Source organism: Vigna unguiculata, chromosome 1, assembly GCF_004118075.2.
Source record: "Vigna unguiculata cultivar IT97K-499-35 chromosome 1, ASM411807v1, whole genome shotgun sequence".
Lineage (NCBI taxonomy): Eukaryota > Viridiplantae > Streptophyta > Magnoliopsida > Fabales > Fabaceae > Vigna > Vigna unguiculata.
Genome location: NC_040279.1, coordinates 27,715,054 through 27,741,104, shown reverse-complemented (window position 1 = coordinate 27,741,104; position 26,051 = coordinate 27,715,054). Strand labels below are relative to the sequence as shown.

Here is a 26,051-nt window from a genome sequence, read left to right as displayed (position 1 = left end):
AATCTTATCCTGAAAACAAAGTAGAAAAACAAAGAAAAATGCCAACCAAACGCGTTCACTCTGTGGATCTCCATCACTGTTTATTTTACTTACAAGCTACAATCGAATAAGAACAAGGACAAGCAACTCGGTCTATATAAATTAAAATCTCTATCAGAACTGACTATGATTATCTTTGAATAATGATATTTTGACTACTAAATTTTGATAATTTTTTTTTTATAACATAAGATATAATCTCTTAAATGATTTTGAAATATTGAGAAAAAAAATAAAAAAATAAAAATCAATTAAAAAATAACCTATAAAGTTCTAAAAGAAAATTGTGAAAATTTAGTAATAAAAAAATTATTTTTCTTATCCTTTTCCTGATATTAGCGCTTAGCTTTGAATACGACATGCCACACGTAGGAATAGCCGGCACGGCATGTTTATTGTTCGACGAGAAACATCTGACATATATTGATCATTTCGAAAGCAACAAGGAAAATGTCTCTTCAGTGACAGCAAATAGAGGAAAACGAAAGCAAAGTTTGCAAATTCCTCGTCAATATTTGATCTCGTATCATCTCTATTCATTCATATATACAGTTCTTAAGGAAGTACCCGAACTCCTTCTGTATCTAACACCCTTTCAACGTACTGTAAAAACTAACGTGGCATGGACAAGATTGAACCCAGTGGCAATTTTTCTCTCTTGAATTTGCCAGAACCCATACTGGATTGCATTCTAAAGCTCCTTTCACCAGTGGAACTCGTTGTTATGTCTGAGGTGTGTACATGTTTAAGGGATAGATGTCGAAGTGATTCTCTGTGGGAAGTCCACTTAAAGCAGAAATGGGGTGGAGTGATCGGTGATGTTGCTTATAAGGAGTGGCAATGGCACATCACTATTGCTATGGAGAAAAGAAACAACCAACCGAATCAACAGAACAATCATAATGGATCATTGGGATCTTTCAGTGGTACTTGGCCTATGTTACACCTCAGATCATATCTAGAAGATTGTAGCTCATTCGGAAATAGTTTTACCATGGCCTTGTATTTCTCTCTAGAGAATGGCAAGTTCTGGTTTCCAGCTCAAATCTACAGGGTAAACCCTTTCTGATATTAGCCTATATGTTTTATATTTTCAGTTTTCACCATCATGAAATGATATTTGATGTTTCTTGTTTCACAGGGAGTATTGGTTCGTGATGCCTTGGTTAGATATGATTCCAAAACTGATAGCTTTCAAGCAAGGTAAAGTGGAATGTTTATTCATGTTTAGTTTAAGTAAGTATGATATAGATTAATTATGATATAAGGTAAAGTTTTTGCAGACAACAAAGTGGTGGTTGGAATGCAATGGGGAACAACATCCAATGGGAAATCCTTAGGGCTCCTCCAACTGATACCCCTCCATGTGTTCGTTACGTCTCTGATTGTTTGGACGACTTAAAACCAGGGGATCATATTGAGATCCAGAGGAAATCAAGAACAGAAATTCCTTATGGTACGGTATATTATGGAACTCCTACATTGATCACACATAAGACAATTTCATAATATATAAGTGATAAAAATCTTATCTCATCTTTTAAATCGATTTTGTGGAGTTAAATTAGACTTAAAATTTACTTTTTATTTATCATCGTAATATATATAATAAAGCAGACCACGGCTAAATGGTTGGGTTGCATGCACAGATTGGTGGTACGCTGTTGTTGGTCACATGGAATCATGTAATGAAAACCACAACTTCTGCAGCTGTCGTTACTCAGGTGAGAAATCATTTTGCATTGATAATGGCTTGCATGTTATCATGTTCAAGAGAACATGCTTGATTATTCCAAATCGGATAATTATTTATTCAAATTATTGTTTGTTTTGATCCTGGCATGCAGAGACTTTAGTATTGGAGTTCAAGCAATACAGTGAGGGATCAAGCATGAGACGAGTAAAGGTTCTAAGAAATGGGGAAGAACATGAAGAAGCAAAAGGATGGTATGGAGGAATTAGAAAGCTTCAGAGTGAGGAGGAGATCCAAAGATGGGAGAAACATTTTCCACTCTATCGTCAAACTCCTGTATACATAGCTTCACCCACTCTACCTCTTTGCACACTTTAATAACATTTTTTCACAGCGAACAATAAATGCTATAATACAAAATTTACTTCTTTTAGTATAATTAATTTGTCAAAGAAAGTACCAAATGAACAAATTGTAGAAAAATTATATATATTATAACTTTTTACTTTTAATAATAAAGAAGTTATATTTGACATACATAAATTCATATTATATATTATAAAATCATGTTTAGTAAGAATAATTTTTATTGGTTTTATTACTTAAGTCGTACTTATTAAACACAATTTTTACTTTTTTTTTTCTATTGAAGTTCTGTTTAGTAAATATAATTTAATAAAAAAAAGTATATGAAACAAGATCATATATATCAAATACGACTTTTCATTGTGAAAAATAAAAAATTGTCCTTATAAGACATGATTAAGTTTTCATACTTTTTTTTACAATGTGTTTATTTTGATTAAGTACTTCACAATTATTTATAACTGTGAGTGATTTCAGTTTTGTTTAAGTTTTAATTGGTGAATTGGGTCACTGATATTCTATTTAGGTGAAACATATTTCTAAATGAAAAGGAACTCCACCTTGTTTAAGTAAGAATACTTAAATTTATACATGTGAAGTAAATGAGCATCATAGGGGAACAAAATGATATAACTAAGATTTTTAATTTTTAATGTCAACGAACAAAAAAAGAGACAAAAACATATTTGAGATTCTTAGTTGAACAAATAAGAAATATTTACATTACTGATATTATGCAGAGGCCTGCACGTTTTGTATGTCGGAGAAGAATACCACCAGGAGTTCTCCGATTCCCGTAATTATTTTTCGAGTTCATGTTCAGGTAAACCAAAATTTATTATTTTTTTACAATGGGTATATAAGTATATTTGGACTAATTTTGTATGATGGCTTTTAGAAGAATATTAAAAAATCAATAATACATTTATTTTACCAGGATTATATTTTGATTGTTCCTTTTTTTTTTTTTTGTTTACAATATTGACTATCACAGAATTGTTCTTAATTAATTAGGTTTTATTTGAGAGATAGTGAATTTGTCATGATGATGATCTCTCAACTATAATCAAGTGTGAATATATACGGAATCCAAAATACTCAATAATTGGATCAAAACTGCATTATCTTCCTTATATGATATATTTACCTGGTTTATTAAAAGAAAAACAATAAAAATTTAAAATTTGACTAATAAATATTTTCATGAAAAGTTCGTTATAAAAATTTCTTATTGATTCATATCAGTTGTTTTAGCTAGTAGAATTTCAATTATGGTATAAACTTTGATCTAAAATATTATGTCTACATCTATACTGATTTTTTTTTTTCTTACTTTCAGGTGTCTTTCAACTTTCTTGATGTCTTCGTAGCTGGTTAAATAAAAAAATTACTGTATTAAACTTTTCACAAGAATACATTTTCAATTCTCTATAATTAGGATTAGCTGCAAAATGGTGCCACTGAGATTTGTCGTGAGAGGTGGTTCATGGTAGTATCTTAAAGCATTGAACGATAAGTTTTCTTTCATTTATTTCTTAACAAAATAATATGTAGCAGGTTTAATATGACTTCAATTTGGTCAAAAAATTATCATCGTTTGTGAGTCTTTTTCTAAAAACATGAAATATATTAATAATCCATACGTGGAAATAACTTTTAAAATTGGTGATAAAAAATGAGATTTTATATCACCGAAAGACAGATCTAGATGTAGACATTATAAAAAGACGATCGTATTTTAATATCAGAATTTTTTTTATATCCACTTGACACTATTTTCCCACCTTTCATTCTTTTTTAGAAATACAGAGGTTAACTTTTGTTAAAGATATTTTACTTCTATAAAATAGCGAAATAATAATATCGAAGATTTTTTTTTCAGAATTGTTAAGTCGGATAATGGATAATAATAGAAGGCTACAATGACATTAAAAAACAGAGTATGCAACACGATACTAATATGTTCTTGTATTTACATAAATCAAAGGAGATAATATGATAATGATGTCGTTATTTTACTTAAACTATTCCAAACAGGAAGTGACTGATACTTGATGATAGAAGTTGTTTTTTATGACGAATAATCTATACCTATGTCATATTTATCAAAATAAATTAAATTTTCCTAATTGCATTATTGTCAAAAGTTGCCAATTGTCTAATTACAGTATAAATTTAACTTCATTTCTTTAAAATAATTGCACGAAAATATTTTTCAATAATTAAATTTTGGTAACCTTTTTATAAGTGACTTTTTATTTTTTATTTATTTATTTTTATATTTCAAAATTACTTAAAAAATATCACTTTAAATTGTAAGAAAAGGTTATCAAAGTATCATTATCCAATTATTATATTATGTACCGTAAGTTATGAAACCCATACACGCCATATCAATGGCGTGTCCCATATACGACACATATTTACACATATACTCGTATGACATACTTGTCAGTAAAATATCTAATTTGAAAAATATTTTTTTGTCTTCAACATGATTTTAACATGATTTCGACACAAATTTAATAATCACAAATTCAATAATTTTTTAAAAAATCCATAAACTTATAAATTTATCGTATAAATTTCTATTATGATTATAAAAATTAAAAAAAAATCTGATATGATCATTATTTTTTACTTTTTTAAATATTAAATAAATAAATTAGATTCATTTTTATATTAATTAACAATATGTTAATTAAAATTTTGAAACTAATATATATATATATATATATATATATATATATTATATTCTATATTTTTTTAATTTAACCGTAACTTCGGATTCATGTCCGAATCCTCGTCCTTCATGCTAATTCCTTAGGTTGTGAAGACTGTATTAAAAGTTGAGGGTATGGTCACACGAATATGTAGCAGCTTGGCATTTGTGCAAGCTGTAACCAAGACACAATGAGTTCATCCATCAATCTTGCAGTCCACATTCTGTCCCTATATATATATATATATATATATATATATATATATATATATATATATATATATATATATATAATATTTTGTTTCTCTCAAATCTAAAATTTCATCTCAATAATATGCCACACAAAGGTGTAGCCGGCCAGATCATCACGTAACCAACGAGGAAAATGTCTCTAGTGATAACTGACAGGTAAGACCATAACATTAAATGCTTCGAAAACAAGCAAAGATTAAAAAAATTTCAAATTCTTTTCGATAACTTTGATCATATCTTCTTTGTTCATTCATATACATATATGTACACACACAAGAGAACCCTACCTTGCTACTTGTGTATCTAATACCCTTTTGACCATACCATGGATGTCGTTGGACGCAGAGGCAGTATTTCTCTCTTGCATTTTCCAGAACCCATTTTGGAATGCATTCTAAAGCTTCTTTCACCACAAGAACTGGTTGGAATGTCTGAAGTGTGTACTTGTTTAAGGGATAGATGTCGAAGTGATTCTTTGTGGGAAATCCACATAAAGCAGAAATGGGGTGGAGTCATCGGTGATGTTGCTTTCAAGGAGTGGCAATGGCATATGACAGCAGCTAAGGAGAAACAACTTAACCATTTGGATAAAGAAATGAATCAGAAGGGATCATTGGGATCTTTCAATGGAACTTGGCCTATGTTATACCTCAGATCATATCTAGAAGATTCTACCCATCTTAATACCTCATTGTCAAATAGCTTTATGATGGCCTTGTATTTCTCTCTAGAGAATGCCAAGTTCTGGTTCCCAGCTCAAGTCTTTAGGGTGAACCCTAAACCCTAATCTGGTTATACTTTTCATTAAGATTTTTCTACTAAGAGATCATCACTATGTTTCTTTTTTCTTTTCAGGGAGTCTTTGTTCGTGATGCCCTAGTTAGATATGATTCCAAAACTGATAACTTTCAAGCAAGGTAAAGTGAGATGATGATGAGTAGCTAAGAAATGAAAATTAGCAACATTAAATATCATAATTAATGAAAAGTAATGCATGATTAATTGCAGACTACAAAGTGGTGGTTGGCACATAATGGCCAACAACATCCAATGGGATAACCTGAGAGCTCCTCCAGTTGATACGCTTCCATGTGTTAGATACGTCTCTGATTGTTTGCCAGAGTTGAAACCAGGTGATCATATTGAGATCCAACGGAGATACAGAAGAGAAACTCCTTATGGTAGCTTTCTTGTCATTTTTCTTTCTTAGTTGTAACATAAATTTTTATGTAGGACATTTAGGTTAACATCAAGTTCATGTATTAATTTCGATTCATGTTTACTTTCTGCTCTATTAATTGAATTCCATATTGACTTTGACCTCATCTATGTCTGTACAATAGCTTAGGAATTTCAAAATAAAATGGACCAAACATTAAGCTATTTGATTCGATCCATTTACCCTCCTCTTTCATATATTCTTCAGCTCTTATTTATTTAATTTCTATTCTTTCCACCAAGTTTTCTTATACAAGCTTTGTGAATTACCCGAAAGTAATGCCTAATCAATGGATTGCAGATTGGTGCTATGCTGTTATTGGTCACTTGGAATCCTGTAATGGACATGAGAACTTCTGCAGCTGTCGCCACTCTGGTGCGAAATCTATTTGAAACATTATTGTTGGTTTTAGAAACAAACTTAAATAAATTAACCGTCGAAGTTTTATAGATACCTCGAGAATGAGTTCCTTTTTTTTGAATATTTTCCCTTATGTGTATGGTAACCTTTTTTATTATTAGGTCAGTCACTCCGAAACATATATATGGTATTAGTTTTATACATATAAAACATTTGACACCACTTTTAACCTCAAAACTTTAAAACAATGGTGTTATGATGTCTTTATTCTTATATGGTGTTTAACTTTGTCTATTTTATCCAATGTGGAACTTTTGACTCACACTTGAACTATTCCCAACAATATGAATGCTTAATTTGATCATAGTTATATATATATTTTGCATAGAAAGCTATCTGACTCGTTTGCGTGTATAAAATTTGGTTTACTGATAGATACATTGATGTTGGAGTTCAAGCAATACTCTGAGGGATCAAATATGAGACGAGTAAAGCTACAGAGAAATGGGGAAGAACCAAGTGGATGCTATGGAGGAATTAGAAAGCTTCACAGTGAGGAGGAGATCCAAAGATGGGAGAAACATTTTCCACTTCGTCAAACTCCTGTATCTATACCTTTGCACACTGCCTTTTATAACGTCTTAAATTAATATTTTCTTCCAAATCATTGTTTTCTTAAGAACTTTGTTTTCAATTTCTTCCTTTTCACACATTTTCTCTCCTGTTTTTCTTTGAATGCTATGGAATTTGACTCTTCTGTCACATCTATAATGTATTCACACTTTTGGATAGTTTTGAATTGTGAGTGATCAAAATAACATTTATCATCATATTATAAATTCAATATAGATAAATGTTTATTGATTTAAATTCTAATAATAATATAATTTATGCATATCAAACTAATATTGGTTATGAATTTTAGTTATATCAAAGTAAATACTCATTCATGTAGAGGCCAAAACTACCAGTTAAAAACATATAAAATATAAAAAGGTTTTAACATGAAGAGGAAATAACTAATAAAATTGAAATTTAGATAAAAAATAAATAAACCCCCTTTATACAGATACTTTGGAGAGACATGCGACGATCGCGAAGAGTGGTCCGATTGCGCTAACCCTGTTTCAAGTTTTGATTCAGGTGAATCTAAATTGTCCTTTTTTTTATTTTTCTAGTTTCTAAAACCTAGTTAATAAATCACACGACATCATTAATATGTTAGAAGTAAAATCCGATGGAGTTGCGTGGTTAGATCTGTCCAATATTAACCAAATTAGTTTCTAATAAATGATGTCTATGTCTACGCCAGTTTTTTTTTTTTTCTTCCATTTCATATATTATTGATTGTGTTTTGTATATTTCAGATGCTCCTTCAACAACAATCTGCACTGACTTTTGATTCACAAGAAGAAATCTTCATTACTCTCACTTAGAACTAGCCATGAAACGGTGTGTAATGTCATCATGGAGTTCTGTAATGAAGAGATAATGCATAAAGAGACTCGTGGAAGTAATTGAAGGGAGTATGGATTGAATTTTTAAAAGTTCAGTCTAAAACCACTTAATGGGATCGGTTAGAAATTAAATCTAAATCCATATTTTGTAAATCTAAATCTATATAATTAAATCAAATTTTACATTCAAATGCATATTTTTCATGATGAGAAAGATAGTTTGAGTGTTTATAAATTAGTATGATATCCATTTTCAAATTGATTTTTTCACGATCAAATTTAAATCCAAAATAATTTAAAATTATTATATATTTTGTACGAATAATCTTTAGATTGAAAATGTGTTCATCATAGAATTTATACGTAAATATCCCATTGATTAATGTTCTATCTTATAGAGAAAAACAAAAGACATATATACTAGGATGATGAAGGAATCATCCGTGCCTTTTTTTTTCTGAATAACATGTATAAGTTTAGATACCCTTATACCTATATTTTTTTTTTCAGCACCTATATTATTTATATATCTTACCACTTTACTAATAAAAACACCTGTGAATATTCACCTCTTTAGAAATTATTTTGGTGATCACTTATGTGAGGGATTGATATATAGATTTTCTTGATGCCTAGAAGTTGTTTTTAAAGTGTGGAGATGGCAGAAAAAATGTCATTATATATATTTACTTAGAAAACATTTTAAAAAAGCCATTATTATCATATCTTTTACACGCTGTGAACAAGTGAAAACATACTTCGAATATGGTTTGTTTATATAAAACAATCCTTTAGATAATATATACTAATCAATCTAGCCATCAATTGCTCTCCGTAAGATGGATGCAAGCAAACTCACAAGGAAAAGACGCTTTTTTATTTAATTATTTACGATCATCAAACTATTTCTACCCACCTCATAAAAAAAATAATTGATATAAGCGGTTTGAAAGTAATTGAAAGAGACTTAAGTCCACTTGTTAGATTTACATAGAAGATTTCAATGAAAAGATATAATATTAATAAGACTTCAACTTAACCACATAAATCATTTATATTACTCTCAACCTAAAATCTTAAGACAGTGAATTTATAGATCTTTATCATTATATAATGTTCTACTTTCTTATTTCTAATAAATGTAGACTTATACTCACACTTGGTAGATTTTATTATGTTTCATAAATATGGTTTTAGTTAATATGTCAATATTATATATGTTTTTAGATGTTACTTCTTATACAAACATAATATATATCACAAACACTCATGAAAATAAAATTAATCCTCTGTTAATACTTAATCAAACTCTAAGTTTACAAAATTCATTACTCTCTCAATACTTCATTAAACTCAAATCATCTAATATAAATCATTTGAATTAAAACAAAAACTAAAAGATAATATATCTCCTTGATGAAGCACATTAATAAAAACATTCTCCTCAACTAGAACTCGAATAGCAAAAACATCACCTTCTTCACCATCACCTTGGTTTGAGACGATTATTGATGTTTTAAAAGGAGTAAAAATTAATCCAACTTTAACCTTCAAAATTTAAATAATAAGGTATAGTGATACAAAGAGAATTGAAATGAAATTATAAAGACAAAATAAATGTTTTATGTGTATCCAAACTTTGTGGCAGAAAAATAAAAAGAAAATCTTAATTTATATTAATTTTTAATTAGATGGTGTTGCAGTGTTGCAATTTTGTATTAATTTTTAACTAGAAAATAATTTTAACAATAATTATATTAATTTTTCATAGAACGAAATGTCGTGACAATATAAATAAAAATAAAATTTTTTAATTACATTAACTTTTAGTGAGGTTTAGACTTAATTTAAGTTGAACATATATACTTAAAGAATGTGAAAAAGTTGTCAACATAACATTTTAAAAAACGTAAATGTATACGATTTTATGATTTTGTATGATAATTTGATTGATTCTACTGTCTACGATTATGCATAGAATTTAAGTCATAAATATTATATAAAATCATAAAATCTTATAATTTTACGATTTAAATCTCAATTTTTATTATACCTAAAGGTTATATAACCCTTTCTCAATATAAAGATCCTGAATAATGTAACATTAAGCTTAAACATTCATGTATCATGTATTTTTGAAATGAATAATAGATGATTTGATAAAAATTAGTTTGTAAATAAAATTTATATTCACTTATATAATATGTACATTCACCTTATCATTGGTCGAAGACTTCCAATATTAGCATTAAAATAAATATACTTTCACAAATAAATCGATATTTGATTAATGAAAAATATATGAAAAAAAAATCATGATAAACAAAGTAAACAATGAAAGCATTAAAGTTGGCAAGTAATGCACATCACACCCTATCTTATTAATTATTACGTTATATAATCTTGCTTACTCTAACAAAAAAGGTTAATTATTTAACTCTCCTTGTTGGTACGTAAACGTTCTTATGCTATAGATCAACATCAAGTGACAGTAACCGGAACGGTGATGAACAAAACAACGAAAAAAAGTCGAAATCATCGACAACGTGTAACGGTGCATTCGAGGTGTCTATATTGAAGACCAAGTCCCTTCAAAGTATAACTTTCTATTTCTTAAACTTAAATATAACCGATAACAAATTGAAAAAGGAGATGGTTTTAGTATAAATTATAAATTGGTTTCATAAACTATCTTAAAGATTTAGTGCCCGACCTATGTTATTTTAGATATCTTTCTCATCACGGGAGTGGCAACGAAGTTGCTGTGTTACCGGATAAAATGTATAATGTTGGGTAGTAGGTTTTTAATATCTGAATTTTGATATAAAATTGAAAATTTTCTCTATTTGATTGATTAAAAATGATTATATTTATTTATTTTTAAATTTTAAAGATCAAATATATTAAAGTTTCAGACGATAAAAACTTTTATTTTTGTACAAAAATTAAGGACTAAAAAGACACTTAACTCACTTAAATACATATTCTTTTCCACCAAGTAGCTTGCATAATTTTTCAAAACGTTGTTGTCTGTGATTATTTATTTCCAATGTAATTAAATATACTTATATATTATTTTATTAATATTATATTAATATAATTTTTACTGCTGAAAGTTGGTTGTACTTGTATACTTATTTTATAAGATTAAATTTTATTTTATTTATAATGAATTTTTTAGGAGAGGCTTGGGAATAAAAAGTTATCATCATATTGCCGCGTAATTAAAATATGCATAGGTGAAGAATGATGTGATATATTAGAAGTGAATTTTAAGTCTAATTTAATCCCACAAAACCAACTTGTTTGTAAGGTGAGAATTGCACCCACTTATATATTGTGAATTGGCCTTATCTTTAGTCGATTTAGGACATCCAACACACCCCATCACGCTGAGGTATATTCATCTCGTCCGTAGGACAAGAAATTAATTGATGATCCGTTAGCGGCCCGATATCGGGTGGAACAAAATGTCCATGAAAGTTCGCTAAGATAGACATCAATTTGCTTCTGATACTATGTTAGAAGTGAGTTTTAAGCCTAACTAAACCGATTTTGTGGGATTGAGTTAGACTTAAAAAATCCACTTCTAACATGATCTAAATGATAAATAACTTTGTTTACTCAGAAATTAATTCTCATATATGAATCTAACTTCTTAAATGGATATCATAAATCAAGAAATTAATCCTTGACTCTTTGCTAAAGGATATCTACCTAGGATTTTGTTAAAAAAGATTAATTATATGCATATACTATTTTATAATTTCTTTTAATTTTAGAAATTTTCTTCGTCATCATTTTACAATGTTTTAAAATATTTTGAATTGATTTATATAGTAATTTCATCTACACAAAACTGTCTTAATGTTTTTTTTTTAATAAAGCTTCCTTATAAACAGGGAAAAAAACATGTAATAATCTGACTTTCCCATTCAACAAACTTTGCAGTTTCATATATACCTATGCATCTATGCCAAGAAAATTCTTCCATAATCAGCCAACTTTTAATTATTTCCTTTCTCCCACCTCTGTGTATGTATTAATATTGTTGAAAGCTGCAAAATCACTTCAATTCTTCTTGGTATCTCTAGGTTTGAACAAGTCAAAATGTCATCTGAGAAGAACTGTGTATCAAAGAAACAAAAAGATTGCAAAGTTTATTCGCTCTTAGATTTGCCTGAGTGGATCTTGGATTGCATTCTGGAGTGCCTTTCACCATTGGATTTGTTTAGAGTGGCAGAAGTGTGCAGCAGTTTGAGGGACAAAACCAGAAGTGATGCTTTGTGGGAGAAGCTTATCAAACAGAAATGGGGTAGGCTTGTTGGTGATGTAGCTCACCAAGAGTGGCTGTGGCACACAACAAAAATAAACACACAAAGCCTCTTGTTGTTACAGCAGAATCAGGGTGGATTATGTGGCTCTTCCACTGGTGTTTGGCCTTCTCTAAGCTTCAATTCTTACTTGGAAAATTTCATTGACTTCATTACTTTGATTAAAAGTTGTTCCAAAATGGCTTTCTATATCTGTCTTGAGAGTGGCCGCTTCTGGTTTCCTGTTCAACTTTACAAGGTTACACTAATTCATCATCAATTGCTTCTATCTATCTTCATTTCTAATTTGTATACATATCTGTTGCTTTAACTTTCATTATATCATGTATGTATATCTTTGTAGAGTGGAAATCAAAACCTATCTGTCTGTGATGCCATTGTCAGCTATGACTCTAGAACCAACACCTTCCAAGCACGGTATAGTTCGACTCAATCCTTCACATGAAAAATAAACTACCTCGATTGAGGTAGGCTGTTACGAGACATAAATCAGAGTTTATTTTAGTAAAATTTGTTATTTGTTGAATATATTTTTCTATTCATTATCAAATCGTTATCGAATCAATTATTAATGTCTAGTTTGATGTTTGATATGTATGATGTATGTTAAGATAAAAGTCAATTAACAATATGTAAATATGTGTAAATCTCATCTTACAAACTGATTTTTAAAACATATGATTTAAAGTTCACTTTTTAAACACGATTATAAATCAAAATTTTCATATTTTGGTGTATCTGTGGACTATGTATGTATTATGGTTTATATTTGATAGGTCTCGAAGAGGTGGGTGGCACATGATTGAAGGAAATGTTCCATGGGATAAGTTGAGAATGTCACCGGTTGAAACTTCTCCGATGACTTTTTATGTGTCTAACTCTATGAACGATTTGAAACCAGGAGATCAAATTGAGATTCAAATTAGAAGACGCACAGATTCCCATTATAGTAAGTAATTAATTAATTGACTCCTTATATTTTCATTTAAATTTAAGACTATAGGTTCCTTTTTAATTGACTCGTAGATAGAAGTTTTTATAAAGAATTGTCATGAGTAAATTTGTATAATTTTTTTCCAACGATTATTTTTTTTAATTTTTATGTATACTAATTTTAACTTATGAAAAATTGAATTTATTTATTCTTATATTTTTTCTATTTTAAAAATCTTCATAGAAATTTCTTTCACAAGAAGCGCTTCTTATATATAATTAATTATTTTTGTAATCCATTTCCTTCTATTTGAAATGAGTTGTAGCTTGGTCGTATGCTGTAATTGGTCATCCGGAAACATGTGAAGAAGATGTGAATCATTGTCACTGTAAATATAATGGTAAGATTTGTCCAAAATGTTTTCTGTAGAAAAAAAAAACATTATGGTAAAAGTATGTGTTGTTGTATAAGTTATTTTTGTCATAGTATATTTTCTTTAAATTTTTTGATAGATGTTGGGTGTTGCAGACATGTTAGTAGTAGAGTTCAAGCAATATAAAGGGCAGAGCAGATGGAGAAGATCAGTGTTGAACAGAAAGCTGCATGAGGAACAAGGTTCAAGGCCTCGCTGGTTCGGTGGAATCAGAAAACTTGTTAACGAGGATGAGATTAAAAGGTGGAACAACTTTCTTACATCTAAATAATTATTAATTGGATTAAATATGTTTATGGTCCTTTAAGTTTTAGTGAATTTTGGAATTAGTTCTTCTTCGAAACTTTATACCAATTTAGTTATTCATTTTTAGAAATACATGGATTTAGTTATTCTTATCAAATTTTGTTAAGTTTATTTGACTTTTGAAACGCATTTTATGATCATATTTGAGTTAACATTGAAGCAAAAATGTGTCAAACGATGTAAACAATTCAAATAAATTTAGTTAAAAAGACTAAATTCACGCATTTTTAAAGACGAATGACTAAATTGGTCAAAAGTTTTGAAGAGAGACTAATTCCAAACTTTACTGAAACTTGAGGGACCAAAAATACATTTAACCCTATTAATTTGAAAGGAGGAGGGGGAAAGAACCAATTTGAAGGAAATTTGCATGTGATATACCTATGACAATAGTAGCTTCTAAATTCTTGCAATTTGCTTTGATGCTTGTAAATATCAAAGTTGGTTTTGAGAATAAGAATTTATATATGTATACAAAGAGAGAAATTGATCAATGCTTTTAATCATCTCTATTTCCTTTTTCAAAATATTGAAGAGAATCAATAAAAATTATATAGTATTTAATTTTATATGAGCGTTAAAGTAAAAAAAAAAAAATCATAATTATTTTAATTCAATATGCATAACGAAGAAAGTATATATAATTTTCAAAAACTAATTAAGTGGACTGAAGTTGTTTTCTTGGTATGGTTTCACATTGGTCTCTATGTTTCACATTACTCATATTTAGTTTTTATGCAACTTGTATATTCGACCCAACAACTCATAATACCTTACTCGAGAGATAGAACATTAACAGTTAAATGGATACTCATTGTATTAGATCAATTGAAGTAATTTGATTAGTATAATTTATAAGGTTAAGTATGGACATATTTTATTTTTAAAAAAGTATGATTTTAGTATTATAACTTTAATCACGTTAGTTTTGTTTTGATTTTTCTAATAATTATAATAATTGACATAAATTTGATCTATATGTATTTATTAAAGGAAGAGAAAATTAACGTTAATATATAATTATTATAGATGGAATATTTTTTACCTTTCAGTTTTTATTTGTAATTGAAATTCTTAGTTGTTCTTTCAAAATTAATGGATATTAACATTATTAAAGATTAAAGATTAAACACGTATTCAATGATATTTATTATTAATGAAGTTTAAATAAACTAATAATTCTTTTGTATAATTTAAATAAATAAAAAATACATCAACATTTATTGTAATGAAATAATTGTTTATTCTAATTTGTATATTTGACTTAATTTATTCCTACAGGAGATCTTACATTCATAAATTTATCAATAATTCTGATAAACATAGGAAACAGTGAGATGATAAAAGGTAATCAATTTCATGAATTAAATTGTATATACAATAATAAAAATAGTTAAAGTTTTGTATTGAATATAATATTGAAGAAAGATGTGTGTATACAAGGTATTAAACATAAAATCGGCTTATTTGTTAAACATATTTTGGCCCATCCTACAGTAGATCTACAAAATGTAGAGTGTGCTGGTCCGTCACGCATTTTTCCGCATAAATTTGGGTTTTGAATTACTCCTATTCCTATAGCAGGAGTTTTCTTCCTGCACTCCAATATTTTTTCTGCACTTTCAAAGATTCATGTTTTTTCATTTATGTTATTAAAAAATTAAAAAATAAAAAAATTTAATTAGATAAATATAATAATTAAATAATTATGAAGTGGCAAAAATAGTTGGCTGCATGAATTAACTGATAGGGTTTGTACATGTACCGCTACACCCCAATAATTAAAATAAATTTATTTAAAATTATAATTATTTAAAATTATAATTAATTAAAATTATATTTACTCAACAATATAATTAACTAAAATTAAAATTATTTAAAATCGTAAATAATTAAAATTATAATTATTCTAAATTATAATTAATTTAAATTATAATTAATTAATATTAAAACTTATTTACATTAAAATTAACTACAAAAAAAATACAACTTAACCTAAAAAATTATATAACAACAATGATAAAATAATAAATATTAAAAATTTAAATTAAATTGAAAAAAAAGCAATTGGAAGTCGACATCCGGAATCGAATATTTTCGGAAGTCGACATTCAGTGAGTTAAGCCAACATTGTCCAATTCTGTTTATCGAAAATCGACTTTCGGTAATATTTTTCACACACCTACGGAAGTCCACTTCCGAGCACAACACTTACGGAAGTCACCCCTCTTTTACGGAAGTCACTGTTCTCTTACGGAAATCATTCAACTTGTATGGAAGTCCCTTTTAACTACGAAAGTCACCTTCAACTACGGAAGTCAATTTAAATTATGGAAGTCGAATTCCAGTATTGATGGCTTACGGAAGTCGACTTCTGGTGGTGCCATTTTCGTGTTGTTCATAGTGGTTTACGGAAGTCCACTTCCAAAATTTATCTTGGTCTACGGAAGTCCACTTCTGTCATCTTGTGGCTTACGGAAATTGATTTCCGAAATTAAATCACTTGCGAAAGTCGACTTCTGGTTTGTGATTTTCGTTTCAGACATGGATACCCACAGATCTATACTCCAATCAACTAAATGATGCTTATGCATATAGATGGATGACAAACATAGCAACAACAACACAAAAAATGAAAAACTACAAAGGGGTATCAGTACATGTGTTAATATAGAGGAATGGCAGAGGGGAAGAGGAGAGACCAGAGAACAAAACCAGTGAAGACTGGCTTGAGAGGCAAGCTTAGAGAGTAAGGAGAGTGAGGCAGAGGGTTTGGGGGTGAGGACGACTGTTAAGTTAAAAGAAAGTGAGGGAGTAGTTTTCATTAAATAAGAGAGAGAAGTGATTGATTTAAAATTTCAAACTGGTCAAAGGACAATTTTGAATTTTAAGAAAAACTTTGACGTGTAGAAAAAATATTGGGGGTGCTAGAAGAAAACCCCTCCTATAGTTGATTCATGCATGTTCTCTATAAGGGGGTTTATCCTTGTATTCAAAATATTTTCTCCTGTAGTCTTAAAATGTTTTTTAATTCTTACTTTGTCCTTCACAGTAAAAATAAATAGTAAACTTTCTCTCTCATCTATTTAATACATCAATCATTCCTGTATTTTATCTTTTATCCACATGAGAGGTTGGGGAATACATAGTTTGAGATTGAAGTATACATTCTCGGATTATCTCTCACATATGATCTTTCACATATCAAGGTTAGTATCTTATTATAATTTATATATGTTAAATTTATTATTCTTTTTAGGATGTTTCTTCCAAATTAAGTTTATCCCAAATTAATATAAACCCTAATTATGATTTTAGGATTTTTTTTATGAAATTTGTATGAACCTTAATTATAATTTTTCCCAAAATTATTATAACCCTTAATTATGAAATTTAGGAATTTTATGTTTTCTGCTGCCTATGGTAAATTTTTTAAAAATTTTGAATTTATACAGTGTTGCTTATTTAATTAAATTTGTATGAGTTTTGTTATGTTTTGCATTGTGATAATTGTGATTTGTGAATATAATTTTTCTTTTTCTCTAAATAGGTGGGAAGTGATAAATTTATATTAGAAAGATTATGATAAAGAGTAAAAGAATTGATTCTTTTTTTGAGAGAGAAAAGTTTGTGATAAAGATGAAAAAAAAATTGCATCGACATTAACTAAACTCATGATTTGGTATGATATAATAACCAAGGATAGTGATATTTTTTTGAATTCTACTATAATGTGTGCTTGTTTTAAGCAGAGAAAATGAAAAGAAAAAATAAAAGTTTTTTTTCTAATTAAAAAAAATAGATCTAACAAATTTAATTTGGCGCCCCTAAAATTTTTGTCCAAGTTCCCGGACATCCGTTTTACGTTTGTTTGTTAAACCACAATTTTTTATTTTTTATTTTATGATACAATAATTTTAAAAATTTAGTTAATTTTATTTTAGTTATTAAGATAAAGATTTAATAAATATGATATTTATTTGTTTATTTATACATGGAGGGCAAAGTAAGAATTGACAAACTTTTTGATGTACAGGAAAAATCATTGGGGTGTAGGAGAAGCCCCTCTGTAATCATTCTACCAATATGCATAAGAACACGCTCCACTATTAACACAATTCTAACACACAAATCCTGCATGGTACAAGACTCGTGCATCATGTTTTTATGGTTTGTGTATTTTTTTTTTAATAAATATTATTGTTATTATATTTAAATGAAAAATTGATTTCAATGATTATTTTTATTGGTTTTGTGTTGTAGAGTTATAAATATATTATTAAAATATAGAATTGGATTATTTAATAATAATTAGTTCATATAAACAAAGATATATTTTGTATAATTAACAATAAATGATATATTTTTGTTAGTTATTTTGTATTGTATAATTGTTGATTAACTTTTAATTTTTGGCCATGCTTAACTAATAATTTTGGTGATTAACTATTAATATAATTTATATCTGACATTGCTTAGATCTGTTTTATGAAATAAACTTAATTCAATTTAAAATGACTACATTTTCAGAATGAATATGAAGAGTTTGGTTTTGGTGGCATGGAACAGTTATTATGTCTCTTTTCAGTATCTCTGCACTTTGATTTTCTGGAGTGCCCTTAGATTTGGTAAGTGTTTGTTATACGTTCATCAAAAAGGAAAAAAGGAAATTTTAATGTCATCTGATGTCGTTTCACGAAGGAGAAAAAGTCAACTTGGAAGCGCTTCAGTTTTAATTTTTTTTTTCCAAAACTTGATCATGCTCATGGATCCATCCGAGGTTAGTGTAAATGGATTTCAATTACTTCTATTTTCTGTATTTTTTGTTTAAAATGGGATTTTGTTCGAGACAATTTTCTTTTTACAGTAATAGTTTCTGTTACCAAAATAATTTTCTTTCTAAACAACAAATTTTGTTTTTATTAAATGTTAATCATTCAAAGTGTTGTTTATCACAAGAGTTTCAAGTGTTTGATGAAGGTTTCTTTATGGAATAGGGTAAATCATTGTTAATCGGAATGAACTTTATCTCAAATACTAGGAAAGACGTCCTTAACATCGAGTTTGAGGAAACACTTTTGGCTGAGAGGAAGCTTCATGTTGCCTATGAAATATTAAGGTTTTATGATTTAGATGATGTTGGATATGTCTGTACTTTGTATTGTGGGCATATATACTTTTTATTAAGAGCATTTGACTTAGATTGAAATGAGATCCAATATCCTTTGATAGGACAATCAAGCTTTACTTTAACCTCTGATCCTATATCTTCAACAAGATTTTTTCAATCCTTCAAAGTCAATTTATCGACACCAAGGGTATAATGTTTTATTTCTTATTTATTATATTGGTCATCTATATGTATATGTATAGTTACTAATGTTGGTTTCCTTTTCATGTTTTTGAACAACTGACATATAGTTTTGCCTAATAAATTTTAAATATTTGTTGAGCATGAAATTAAACTTGACAAAATGGTTGAATTGTATGATCCTCGATAAAAAACAAATCCAAACCACAGGAGCTACTACAAAAATTCTCAAAATTACCGATAAAATTTTACCGACGAATTTATATTCATCGATAAATTTAATTTATCGACGAATTTTCTGGACGAGTCTTAAAGAAATTAATTAATTGCTTCTCCTTTTTTCACAAACCCTAATTCACTATTTCTCCTTCTCAAGTGTCGTCAAAGGAAGTATGTAGGAACCATAACCTCAACCTCATCTCCTACAACCACTCCTTTCCTGCTTAAATGAAGTTGTCGCTGACAACATCTGCTACTACAGGAGTTCCTCCGATGGCGGTGCCATCGTTAATGCCTCTTTGCAAACGAATGCCTCACCCCTCTTCGTCTTCATTGATCTCATCTTCTCACACGATGCCTCACGCCTTCACCACTGGCGCTTTTGAAATGCGACTAGAAGCACCGTCAACTAGCCCATTGGTGTCGTTTCCACCTCACCCTTGAGCGGAGGTTTGTTCCTCAGTTGGTTTCTCTCTACGGTAAAGATCCACCACGTCACTGCTTTGTTCTTTACTGCTTCGTTCTTTGTTTGGAACTTGACGTTGGGAGGATGAACGTTCTCTGTTCGAAACTTGGCGTTGGGAAGATGAACATTCTTTGTTCTTTGTATTTTTTTTTTCTAGATCTGTGATATGCGTGCAAATGGTGTTGGAAAGGATTCTATATTTTTTTCTGCATTGTTTGTGCAGGTGATATTTTTCTAAAAAATGGTGGTTCGTGCAAGTGATTTTATTTTTTGTTTTTATGCGATATTACTTGGAATTGTTATAGGTGCATCGAAGGTGATCATCATTGGTTTAATCACATGGAAGTGGGAAGATATGCCTTTTCATGGCTTTTTCCATGTTTCATTAAGGTCCAGATATCTCAAACATGTCCTCAACCATCATCATCAATGTTATCTTATATTATATTTTGTCCCTTCAATTGTTTTCTTTTTGTGTAATAATCATTGTAAGGTTCTTCTTTTATTTTAATTATTTAAATAAATTACACATGTTTTTGTCTAATTAAAGCATTCACAATAATAAAAATCCAATAAAAACCAATAAAAGTCAATCTATGAATGGCTCAATAAAATTCGAATTCAAATCAAAAAAATAATCAATTTTGAAACAAACAAAAAATTAGTAACTCGTACCTATCGACGGATATTTTTGTCGACAATTACCGATAGAATTATTAAGTCGTCGATAAAATTTATTGATGAAGATATTATCAACAGATTTTTGACAATCGGTAATTTTGATTTAATAACAAAACTTAAGCATTACTGACAAATTATGATCATCGATAATATCAATTTTTCTTGTAATAAACACAATCGAAAGCAAAGTCACAAAACTCATAAATGTCAAAATAAAACATTCTCAATAGTTAATAAAGGAAATCCAAAAACAATAATATCAATAAACAAAACACTAAAATGTATACCTCATCAAACTCAACAAATACAGAGAAAACCATCGAACACCAACGTAAAACTCAAACACAAAATAACAACCAAAAACTAAAAACATATAAATGTCTCAGCAAAACTATAAAACAAAACAAAACCTTAGGAACACAAACAAAAACCAAGACACGAAAAACATAAATGTTATACCTTATGAAACTCGGGAAACCTAGAGGAAGTAACAACTGAAAACTAAAACTTTTGCAGTAGTCAATAAAATTAAACCACAAACGAAAGACTAAAGAACGAAAATATCATACCTCAAGAAACTTAGGAAATGCAAAGAAAGGAACCACCAAACATCACCTTTACAAACTAAAAAATTATTATAATGCAACTAATGTAACATTTATTAATGCATGCAACATCTATCAACTCGATGTACAATACTCCCTCCATCCACCAATCCTAAAGGCGGGAAAGTCCAAATGACTTTTAATTACCCAAACACTAAAACAAAAAAAAAGATTGGATAAGAGGGTTAAAGTAGTAAAATATCAATCATTGATCAAAGATCCAGAAAGCATTTTTAAAACAGGGTAATTTACAGAAAAACTTGTAAAATGAATCGGGATCAATGATTCAAGTTGGATTATATGGGTAAAATAAAGGAGTGATTCTTTTCATATATTTTAAATGTCAAATCACCGACATTTAAAAATCACCGACTCAACCAATTTAATCTAGAGGTTATACTCAGGTTAGTAAAATGAGTATAAAAGGATATATGGCTCGGAATAGAAACTTATAAAGTTTTAATGAGAATACCAAATGAAAAGCGAAAGCATCACTCCAAATGGTCAGAAACTCTCTCATGAGTGAGCAATATAAATTAGGTCATCATTCAATTAGGTTATGTTGTGGGCCAGCGAAACAGTTAAATTTAAAGAAATGAAGACTTAATAAGTAAAATTGATAAAATCATTATTTTTATTTAAAAAATAATATTTATTTAAAGAGCAAAAGTGATAATTAAATATAGACACCAAAATGATAAATCAAATAGCTATAAATATAGAAAAGTATATTTTTATTTAAAAATTAGGAAATATTTTGTTCTATTAAAAACATTTAATTATCAATTTTAAAATTAAATGATATGAAGTTCATTTAAGGGAAGAAATTACTAATCATAATTCGACCCATTACCAATCTAATAATTAGGAAGACAAACTTTCTTATTGTTTTAACGAAAAGTCCAAAAGACCAACCAACCACGACACATTACCAAGAACCATGGATGAATAGAAAATGAAAAAAAGACATAGAAATCATCGAAATCATTTAACGGTGCATTCAAGGTGCCTCTGAATTCAGACCAAATCATCGAAATCATTTAATTATATTTTATCTTTCTTAATTTCAGTAAAATTCACCGGTGGTCACACATGCATACGTCTTAAACTATATGCTATTTTAATATCTTATTTAATTTTAGATATTTTCATTTGTCATTTTAAAAAGCATGTATAAATTACTTTCTTAATCGATTCGATATTATTTAACAAAGGACTAAATTAAGGTGTCAATTATAAAGACAAAGGCAAAATTTGACTTTCCAATTCAATAAGCCATGTTTGTGATGGGAGATCCAGTTTCACATATGCTTCGTCTTTAATCATTGCTTTCTTTCTTCCAATTTTGGATTTGTATGGTGGAAGCTGTTAAATCATTTCAAACTATATCTGGGTATTTTTTAAGTTTTCAGCAAACCAAAATGTCACCTGAGAAGAAGTGTGTATCAAAACTGGAGAAGCAAAAAGATTGCAAAGTTTATTCTCTCTTAGATTTGCCTGAGTGGACCTTGCTTTGCATTCTTGAGTGTCTTTCAGCACAGGATTTGTTTATAGTGTCACAAGTGTGTACCAGTTTGAGGGACAAAACCAGAAGTGATGCTTTGTGGGAGAAACTGATCAAGCAGAAATGGGGTAGGTTACTTGGTGAAGCTGCTTACCAAGAGTGGCAGTGGCACACAACAAAAATTGCAAACACACATAGCATCTTCTCACTTCAGCAGAATCAGAGTGGATCATGTGGCTCTTTCAGTGGTGTTTGGCCTTTCCTAAGCTTTCACTCTTATTTGGAAAATTTCATTGACTTCATTACTTTGTTTAAACATTGTTCAAATATGGCTTTGTATATCTGTCTTGAAACTGGTCGCTTCTGGTTTCCTGTTCAAATGTATAAGGTAACCCTAACTAATCATAATTGTGTGTTTTGTTTTTCAAGTGTATAGGGTAACATAACACTAATTAATGGTTATATATGATGCATAACTTTGGTTGTAGACTTCAAAGCTATTCTGTTATGATGTCATAGTCAGCTATGACTCTAAAAGAGACACCTTCAAAGCAAGGTAACCCTCTTTCTGACAATTATTTTCCAATCTCTTTTTCCAATAATTCAGTAAAATTTATTGGAAATCAACTATTTTAATGATTCTCTTAAAGACTCTCTCATGATCTGGATTGAGACTTATCGCATATATGCAATATTACAGGTCTCAAACTGGTGGGTGGCGAATGAGTGAGCAAAATATTGAGTGGGATAGGTTGAGATCACCACCAGTTGATACTTCTCCAAGGGAGGTTCATATGTCTAACTGTATGAATGATTTGAAACCAGGAGATCAAATTGAGATTCAAATGAAAAAACGCAAAGAATCCCCTTTTTGTAAGTAATTAATTGTTGGGTTATATATTTTAGGTCATTTGGGTTATGGTTATAGACATCGAGAAATTATGTTCCATATGGTTACATGATATTAGTCTTACACATATAAGACATTTGACACCACTTTTACACAAAAACCTTAAGACAATGGTGTTATGTATTTTTTTTATAGTATTTAACTTTGTCTATTCTATCCAATGTAAGACTTTGACTCACTTGGACTATTCCCAACAATCTCCTCTCAAGGATGAGTCACTTTTTTGTTCATATGGTATGGTATATTTTCCTCCAGGTGTATAGTGACCCCTTTTTGAGTGTGGTTATTCGGTCAGTTACTTCAGTGACTTCTTTTTTGTGTAATGGTATTCGGTCAGTCACTTTGAACCATTGGTTCTGATACCACTGTTGGAGTATATGCTCCTTGTTATTTTTTATTCACCATAACTTCATATCAAGAATTTGACTATGATTAACAAATTATCATTCTTTGTAATTAATTTCTTTACTATTTTGAATGAGTAATATAGATTGGTGCTATGCTGTAATTGGTCATTTGGAAACATGCAACCAGAATGTGAATCATTGCCGCTGCCAATACAGTGGTAAGTAAGATTCACCTCAAAAGTTTCATTGATTTTGATGTACATATATTTACCCTTGCTTTCAAAAGTTGTTTATTCTTCTAGAGGGTCAAAAATATGAAATTCATTGGTGCTATGTTTAACTCTGTTGCAGACAATCTAGTAGTAGAATTCAAGCAATATCTAGCAGGTAGTATAAATAAAAGATCAGTGTTGAACAGAAACAGGTATGAGGAACAAGTTTCAATGCTTAGTTGGTTTGGTGGAATCAGAAAACTTGATAAGGAGGAGGAGATCGAAAAGTGGAACAACCTCTTTGCATCTAGATGATGTCTTCACCGTTCGTATGAATGGACCTATAATTCATTTTCATAATACCTTTCTCTTCAAACGTGTGTCATAATTAGAATGTGTTTCTAACATCTTACACTCTCATTGCTCTTCAACTTCTCATTATAGTTTGAAACAATGAGGAGAAAAAAAGTCATGTGTGATGAATATGAGTGGTAATGAAATATAGAAAATGATATGATAAGAAAGAGATCGAAGTCATAATTAAGGAGAGTTTAACAATATCAAGTCCATTTCAAAAATAATAACATATAAATAAAATTAATAAGATAAATAGTCAATTTAGTATAATAAATATTGCTATATTTCACTTTTACTATATATCGTAAAAAAATACAGTCTTGATATCAAAATTTTAACTTTAGCAATTTAATTATTTGAACCCGGTTAATAATTAATGTAATTAAACTTGTTTAATTTTTAATAAGTCTCTTGTGTTTTTATTATAAAAGAAAAATAGTAATATTTAATATACAGGTAATATAAGGTAATATAATGTATCAAACGATGTAAACAAATTCAAATATTATCTTGAAACATATTGGTTAAAATGACTAAATTCACACAACTCTAAAATATTATTAGGTCTTTCGAGAGGGATCTTTGGAGAAATACATCACTAATCAGATATGAGTCAAACTCGCACATAAGAAATTGACACTCTTAACCCAAAGCCTCAAGGTAATAAGTTTATGAATCTTCATATTTATATGATGTTCAACTTTTTCATTTTTACTCGATGTCAAACTTAGACTTATACTTGAAATCGCATCATGTATATTATTTATTGCAAATCTTTTTAACTAGTTTTTTATGTTGCTATTTTTATTCCTTTTTATATTTGTCTTTTATATATATATATATATATATATATATATATATATATATATATATATATATATATATATATATATATATATATTAAAAAAAGTATTATTTTATTTTGCAATTTAGATATTTTAGGGTGGCTTAATAAGCTTGGTGGCAATGCAATGAATTTAGTTGTGTTTGAAAAGAAAGTAAGAGTCCATTTTCCTCCATACATGTGTTGTTGAAAGTGTGGACACAATTAATCATGAAGTTCTTGATGTTGTGGCTTGTTTGGTTGTGCTAATGGCATCTATTTCCAACTTTTGTTTGCGTTGAACAAGTCCACGTAACAAACAAACACCATCACTGCATTGTCTTAATCTCTCTATTTATTAGTTGACGCCCATTCATTTATCGTCTTTCCTTGGTTCAATCGTTTTTGTTTCGTACACACAAAGATTTGACTAAGAGTACGAGAATGCAACTCTCAACATTGGAATGTCCGAAACTCCAACTTTAAATTACATTTTTTTTT

General features: G+C 29.0%; 4 protein-coding genes across 4 annotated transcripts; all 4 read left to right on the top strand.

Annotated features, from left to right (window-relative positions):
* Positions 1-602: 602 nt before the first annotated feature.
* On the top strand, positions 603-3,545 carry LOC114179820 (F-box protein At2g32560-like). Its single transcript, XM_028066327.1, has 7 exons — positions 603-1,093; positions 1,181-1,242; positions 1,323-1,495; positions 1,689-1,763; positions 1,887-2,068; positions 2,839-2,921; positions 3,438-3,545. The coding sequence occupies exons 1-6, from the start codon at positions 662-664 to the stop codon at positions 2,896-2,898; spliced, it is 984 nt and encodes a 327-aa protein (XP_027922128.1). The 5' UTR covers positions 603-661; the 3' UTR covers positions 2,899-2,921; positions 3,438-3,545.
* Positions 3,546-5,397: 1,852 nt separating this feature from the next.
* Positions 5,398-7,301, top strand: LOC114190503 (F-box protein At2g32560-like). Its single transcript, XM_028079418.1, has 5 exons — positions 5,398-5,841; positions 5,928-5,989; positions 6,081-6,253; positions 6,592-6,666; positions 7,087-7,301. The coding sequence occupies exons 1-5, from the start codon at positions 5,398-5,400 to the stop codon at positions 7,299-7,301; spliced, it is 969 nt and encodes a 322-aa protein (XP_027935219.1).
* A 4,917-nt stretch (positions 7,302-12,218) lies between these two features.
* Positions 12,219-14,080, top strand: LOC114177736 (F-box protein At2g26850-like). Its single transcript, XM_028063239.1, has 5 exons — positions 12,219-12,680; positions 12,786-12,859; positions 13,219-13,391; positions 13,702-13,776; positions 13,905-14,080. The coding sequence occupies exons 1-5, from the start codon at positions 12,219-12,221 to the stop codon at positions 14,078-14,080; spliced, it is 960 nt and encodes a 319-aa protein (XP_027919040.1).
* An 8,575-nt stretch (positions 14,081-22,655) lies between these two features.
* LOC114165017 (F-box protein At2g32560-like) lies at positions 22,656-24,852 on the top strand. The gene is made up of 5 exons (XM_028049658.1): positions 22,656-23,289; positions 23,390-23,457; positions 23,602-23,774; positions 24,302-24,376; positions 24,510-24,852. Exons 1-5 carry the CDS (start codon positions 22,753-22,755, stop codon positions 24,683-24,685), a joined length of 1,029 nt encoding a protein of 342 aa, XP_027905459.1. The 5' UTR covers positions 22,656-22,752; the 3' UTR covers positions 24,686-24,852.
* Positions 24,853-26,051: the final 1,199 nt, after the last annotated feature.